At 34.8% G+C, this 7,025-nt stretch overlaps 1 protein-coding gene across 3 annotated transcripts in view; it reads left to right on the forward strand.

Moving 5' to 3' along the window:
- The window catches only part of LOC107644519 (serine/threonine-protein kinase BLUS1), a 12,512-nt gene that overhangs the window by 1,245 nt on the left and 4,242 nt on the right, over window positions 1–7,025 (forward strand). For 2 of the 3 annotated variants that reach the window (XM_016348388.2, XM_021103030.1), the window contains exons 2-11: window positions 3,651–4,214; window positions 4,819–5,073; window positions 5,378–5,502; window positions 5,606–5,650; window positions 5,813–5,894; window positions 5,990–6,058; window positions 6,144–6,314; window positions 6,393–6,458; window positions 6,663–6,731; window positions 6,830–6,976. In XM_016348388.2, the coding sequence (XP_016203874.1) occupies window positions 4,047–4,214; window positions 4,819–5,073; window positions 5,378–5,502; window positions 5,606–5,650; window positions 5,813–5,894; window positions 5,990–6,058; window positions 6,144–6,314; window positions 6,393–6,458; window positions 6,663–6,731; window positions 6,830–6,976 (1,197 nt within the window). In that variant the 5' untranslated portion in view covers window positions 3,651–4,046. The remainder of the gene's footprint in view (window positions 1–3,650; window positions 4,215–4,818; window positions 5,074–5,377; window positions 5,503–5,605; window positions 5,651–5,812; window positions 5,895–5,989; window positions 6,059–6,143; window positions 6,315–6,392; window positions 6,459–6,662; window positions 6,732–6,829; window positions 6,977–7,025) is intronic. The other variant, XM_016348389.2, reaches the window with a different exon arrangement.

Here is a 7,025-nt window from a genome sequence, read left to right on the forward strand (position 1 = left end):
TGCAGATATTAAGTGAAGGTTATTCTTGTCATAAAATCTCTTGTAGATTTTGGGGATTCAAAAGAGTTATCTTTCTCTAGGATTGGGGGCTAAACATGATTATATACTAGGAAGAAGAATTATGCTGCCTATGCTGTGATGCAATTTGCTTTCGATGGGTGGGGCCTGGAGTTTAGGGATTAGTGGCTTGGTGTGGACTTGGTATTTGAATTTGAGATGCATCACGTAAATCCATTGCAGCACTAAAAATTATCCAAGAAATCTATACTTATATTTGGATTTCATATATTTCATTGGGAAATGGAAAGGCTTTTTGGGTTCTCATATTATAAGTTGGGAATTGCCTATGACATCTTTGACTTAGGTGGAGTTTTTATTTGGCAATTGGAGATGTAATTTAGGAATTCGGAATAACACCTATTATTGAAAAGATGATGAAATCTCAATCTAGGTTGTTTGGTCATGTTGGGGAAAGTCTAGAAGAGCATCCGGTTAGGATGGTGAAACAGATGGGAAAAAGTTCACCGGCTAGGATAGAGGGAGACCTCAGAAGACTCTGAATGAGTTGGCCACAAGCGATTTAAGCATAAATGAGCTGAGTTTAGACATTATTCTTGTTGTTTGAAGTAGAATAGTTTAGGAACTATTGTATTGGAATGTTTAGTAACTACTTTGTTTTGTTGCCAAAGAGTCATGAATGGACAACTAGGTTATTTTGCTTTGCTTACTGTATGCTAAGGAGATTTAATGAATCTTAGAATATCTTCTCAATCATGGGGAAAAAGAAATGCCTAGGTGACGAAGCAATATAAAAAGAGGAAAGATCAATCGAGAAAAGTTGTCCACCACTCAGTTGGGGAAGCCCCTTAAGGTGGTTAGGTGCTTTACACCAAATAGAAGCTAAAATTCCTGACTTGTCCTTGATATAATTGAACAATGTTGACAACTGATTTTACTCAAGCTATTCTGTTTGGCTTTTTCAAAAAAGCAGAACACTGCGATTTTTGAAAATTTTGTTATAAATTTATACAAATATGTTGTAGTTGATTTTTGGTCAAAGTTTTTGTTAAAATAAGTTGAAACAAGTGCATCCATAAATCCATTGGAACTCATAATTCGGGAGTTATTCTTCAAACAGAAAGTGCCTGGCCCTCTTTACTTCTTCCAGAGCCATGAAAGGTAGTCATGGAAAACTAGTCCAACGACATGGGTCACATCCACTGTTCCAAGGAATAATTGAGGAATAATTCCTTGGAAGAATGTTTGGAGACCAATGTGAGAGTAATATCGGAACTGGTTTTCCGCAAGCTCCGAAACAACGCACATATACAACACACATAGTATGCACCAATAGTCCTAATATAAGGACTTGATCTTAGTGGAGGTTTTGAATTTCTTGAGGGGTTTATCAAAGATCAAGTAGATCTATTCAACTGCAAGGAGTAGACAATGATTTCATGATCATACCTCAGAAGAGTAGAAGGGTCACTTCTCTTTTATGTGGGTTAGAAGACCAATAAATAGAGTCAAGGAGGCCAAATAGAAACCTGAATGCAGAAAATTTCCTCTCCCATTAAGCTTATGTTTGAAATTTTATGAAAAAGAGAATCTCAAAATGTAGGGTTTTTCTTTTTTTTTTTTTTTCCCTTGTTTTTTGTTTTTGGATAACTCAATTATATAAGGGAGAAAGATAATGAAGACGTAGAAAGGCATATCTAAGTGCAAATCTCCTAGACCATGGTTCTCCCAAAAGTGGACATGAGATCCATAATCCACCTCCAAGAACACCGAGGGCTTGAACATATGGGAGGCTCATGAGAGATAAATTTGCATGGACTACCTATTCAAATGTTGTTTCTGTGCCAGCTTAGCTTTTTAAATTATGTAGAATCTCATCTTCGTTATTTTTGGGGGGTAAATGACATTCAAGTTTTAGGAATTTTTCTATATATACATCAACTTCAGTGTGTTGTTATCCCGGACTTCTGATTGTGAATCAAATTAGTAAAGAAGGAAGAATTATACCTGATCGAAAACTGTTTGCCTTTGGTTTAGAAACCGTTTTCAACTTTCCATTTCTATAATTTTCTACAGTTAATTTTGTTTGTCTCTTAAAACCATTACAGAATGTGTTAGGGTTTTTAAATGTTGAAATTTCTTTTCTTTCCTTGCGTGTTCATTTGTATCAGTACACAACTAGTTCAACCAACAGTTCAATTTCATGCACATAGAATATAACACAAATTAAATTCTTCACATACAATTTTTCTCTTCAAGATACCTCTGCACAGTTAGGAGCAACCAAAGTAGTTTGTATGAATGTTTGATGGAAGAAGGAAAAAATTTAATCGTATCTGTGTTTCTTGAAGTGCGGAACGTATTTATTACATTTATTTGCTTATTTATAAAAGAGTCAAGTTTTCAGCAAACTATGTAGTGAATTACTTACCAAACTCATTTTCTGATTCAATGACATTATTATCCTGACAAGGAAAGCACAAAGTAGGAAGTAAAGCATGTCCTTAGGGTTTGCAATATATAGATAATAGTTTATAACCTCTTTGGATATTTGTTTTGATGCTCCTGGATGGATGACAATATGGAAGCTCTATTTATGGGTATTGTTGACAACATCCATGATATGGCGCAATGGTGTCATTCATCCATTTTTGTTTGTTGTTGTTATTGTTGAATGTTGACAACTCGCTTCTACAGTCTAAAATGTGTTTATCCTCTATGTTGCATCACTTTTGGGGAAAAAAGAGGGTAGTATATTTGTACGAAGGCAGTTTTCATTTTATAGGGGGAATGGAGTAATGAGTTACTTACCAAACTCGTTTTCTGATACGAGTACTTTTTTTGTGCTGACAAGGAAAACATAAAATAGGAAAATCAACCATGTTCAATGGGCTGTATTTTTATAGGTTTTGGAATATACAGATGATAGTTTATACTTCTATTGGGGATTTTTGTGTTGACGGTTGGTCAAAGGATGGAACTATAGGGGTATTGGTATTGTTGATAAGTTGCTTTCACAGTCTAAAGTATGAATTTATATCCTCTATGGTGCTTAGTTTTAAACTAAGTCGGGTGATATAACTTTTTTAAAGTGAAGTATTTCCTTTTTTGATAGAAGAAGAATATCATTCAGGCGAAAAACAGAGCAAAAAACAAAGGAAAGGAATAATGGCATAAATTGAGTTAGATTGTGGATTTGGTATACGTTATGGTAAGTTAGTCCTAGCTACAGGCCACATAGTTCAGAATTGTGTGAAAAATGAGAATAAGATAATTAGATAGTCCAAAAAGGAAGGAATGCTTCTCTTCGTAAGTTCTTTCAGCTTTAGAGCTGCATATGCTGGCTGTCAACTTCCATTTGTTCTAATTATATGACAAAATGAAGAAACATATATCCTCTACTTTTGGTATATGGTGTCCTACAAGAAACTCTCCGCTGAATGCATATAACTTTCAAATATATAGTACTTCTTAGTTCATAACAAAAAGAGCTCATGCGCTCTATTTTACAGAACATTAGTTTTGTATATGTGCATGTATCTCTGCCTCTCTCAAATAATATTCTCTTGTAATTCTGTTCAGTATCAATGACTAGTAGGTCTGTTTTTGACTTTTTGCCATCTATGCTGCAGATATTGGAGATTAACTTGATGCAGTTCAGCTACCATACTACTAATAAGTTATGTGCAGTTCTTGTCTCATGCTAGTTTAGTTGTGTGACACATGCCTATTCAATTTGTCTCACAAAGCTGGTCGACTAGCAAATGAGTATGCTCAGATATTTGAGTTCGGTAATATTAATTAGTTTTGAATGAGAACATTGCCATGCTAAATATATCATTGAAGCTGAAAAGAAATTTTGGGTAGGAAAAATAAAAAAGTGCATCTTCAGATGCATTTTATCCTTCGATTTGTTCAAAGGAAAAGTGCTACCAACCTGAAAGTATTATAACATTGGTTTCACCTCTTCATTATGTATCTATTTTTGGTCAGTGGTACATTTTGATGTTATGATATAAGAAGAGAAAATGGAGCATATATCAGAAAAACGATTTCCTCTCAATGCCAAAGATTACAAGTTATATGAAGAAGTTGGTGAAGGTGTTAGTGCCTCAGTATACAGGGCGCTCTGCATTCCACTCAATGAGATAGTTGCCATCAAGGTTCTTGATCTCGAGAAGTGCAACAATGATTTGGTATGTAAGCTAGATTCTTATGAAATTTGAAATTTTTTGGTTTTCAGATTTATGTGTGACAAATTTTATTGCATATTTGGTTATTCGTCATACCATTGAGTATTTCTATTTTCTGTGCGACAAAAATTTGTTTGTAGTAAATGCGCATTGCTTGGCTTGCTAAGCTGCCATTGAATTAGGTTATTTGTGTGGCTCCTTACAATCCCACTATTCCATTTAATCTATGTATAAAGCGTTGCTATGTTGTTTTCAGATTTTACTATATTTATCTTTTTATATAATTTTTTAATGCATCTTTTGGTTCAATGTGACTTGTAGAAATAGAAAAAAAAAAAGAGATTCCAGTCATCATTACAATGCCTGGTGATAAACTATGCATTTCCAGTCCGATTAGTTGTTAAACTTATTGAATTAAAATGTCGTTACGTGTGGTGTCATTTGCTTTAATACAAGGATAGAAATTTTTTGATATTAATAATACAAGGATAATTTCCTTTATTAGTTCAATTATTAGATACTAGATTGTTTGCTGGTACTTGCAAGTGTGTATTCCATAGCTGTCAGATTGAATACATTCTCAATGATATCTATGCAAATTATGCAGGATGGAATCCGGAGAGAGGTACAGACCATGAGCTTGATTGACCATCCGAATCTTTTACGAGCACATTGCTCTTTTACTGCTGGGCACAATCTTTGGGTTGTGATGCCATACATGGCTGGGGGTTCTTGCCTTCATATAATGAAATCTGCCTTTCCTGAGGGTTTTGAAGAGCCTGTTATTGCTACTTTACTTCGTGAAGTTCTCAAAGCACTAGTCTATCTTCATGACCATGGTCACATACACAGAGATGTTAAGGTATTGGGCTGCATCTTGACAAACATCCATTCTTTCCATTTTTGAAACATGCAACCATTTGATATGAATTCGGAATCTGAGAGTTAGGATCGTAGTCAAAATCCTAGGTGAAATGTGTGATTGAGTCTGAGTTTTTGCAGAACTTGCACCTGTTTCTTTGGTGCTTGTAAAGCCTATTTGAATCTACCAATTCATTCCTTTTGTTTGCATGAATTCTCTCTCCATTTTCTGTACAAGCCTACATATGTCTTATTTTCTTTCTTTGCTTCTTTCCCCTTTCTTTTAAACATACTTAACTATGCAGGCTGGGAATATTTTGATTGATTCTAATGGTGCAGTCAAACTAGCTGACTTTGGAGTGTCAGCATGTATGTTTGATACTGGAGATAGGCAACGATCAAGAAATACTTTTGTTGGAACACCCTGCTGGTACCATTTAGTTGCTATAATCCTTTATTGTAGTTTCATATTAAATCTGGCTAGTCATGTGAATATGATCGCTGAAGCTGTGAATTGTGTTTATTTTCATCAGGATGGCTCCTGAGGTTATGCAGCAATTACATGGATATGATTTTAAGTGAGTGTCTTCCCTTCTACCTATCCCTATTGGGCTTCTTTTTTCCATTTAAATAAATATTTCTTGTTTTTAATGAACTTAGGAATTTTTATTCTTAATCTGCTCTTGCAATATTTGATGAGTTCTTTTTATTTTCTCTTATATTTTGGTATCTATTAACAGAGCAGATATATGGTCATTTGGCATAACAGCACTTGAACTTGCTCATGGTCATGCCCCATTTTCCAAATATCCACCAATGAAAGTAATTTACTTATCTTAAAATTTACTTGTTAGTACCACTTCTCTGCTTTAGTCCATGAACTTAGTTGAATATTTACCTTATTTTTCTGGATGTAGGTTTTGCTTATGACTTTGCAAAATGCCCCTCCCGGTCTTGATTATGAAAGAGATAAGAGATTTTCAAAGGTTTGTGGCGTTTTAACAAAAATTTTGTTGTGTCTGTCACTTGTGAAGGTTATTCATATATTAATTGTTCCTCCTCCCTACTCAGTCTTTCAAAGAGTTGGTTGCCACCTGCTTAGTGAAAGACCCTAAGAAACGTCCAAGTTCAGATAAGCTTTTAAAGCACCACTTCTTCAAACATGCACGCCCTGTTGAATATCTTGCTCGCACAATTTTAGATGGCCTTGCTCCTTTGGGAGACCGCTTTAGAATGTTGAAGGTTTGCTTCTTATTTTCAAATTATTGTATTATGTTTATAAATCACTTCTGCTATCATTACTCTGACCTCGTGTTCCAGGCAAAAGAGGCAGATTTACTGGTTCAGAACAAGGCTCTTTATGAAGATAAGGAGCAATTGTCTCAGGTTGGTTCATGTTAAATTCTGAAGTATACAATCGTTTTGGTTATAGTCTATGCAAGGTGGTGATTTTCATGACTGCTGTGTCATTATTTAATGTTAAGTACATGTTTACTGGATGCCTGTATCAATTTTGTATCTGTATTTCATTACTAGTCCTCGATGATTTAAGAATACATTATATGTGATTTTTAATTGTTCTGTTTACAGAAAGAATATATTCGAGGAATTAGTGCCTGGAATTTTAACCTGGAGGATTTAAAAAGTCAAGCTGCTCTCGTAAGTAGTACCTTCCCACTTTTTCTCCTTTATTTACTTTAGCTAGGTGGAAAAGTTGTGCATTACTGGTCATTATTTTCTTTGTCCTTTGCATACAGATTCAAGATGATGGAGTGCCAAATGCAGAAGACCCAGATATAGACAAGAAGCAAAAGGATAGATCTGATGACGAAAGGGTCCCAGCAGATGGTCTATCTTCTGTATCAGCTAATCATTCAGATGTTGCACCCACACTGGACAAAGAGGTACTGATATTCCCCAAAAAATTCTTTATTTATTTCTTGAAAGTTTCAC

The sequence above is a fragment of the Arachis ipaensis genome, chromosome B05, assembly GCF_000816755.2.
Source record: "Arachis ipaensis cultivar K30076 chromosome B05, Araip1.1, whole genome shotgun sequence".
Lineage (NCBI taxonomy): Eukaryota > Viridiplantae > Streptophyta > Magnoliopsida > Fabales > Fabaceae > Arachis > Arachis ipaensis.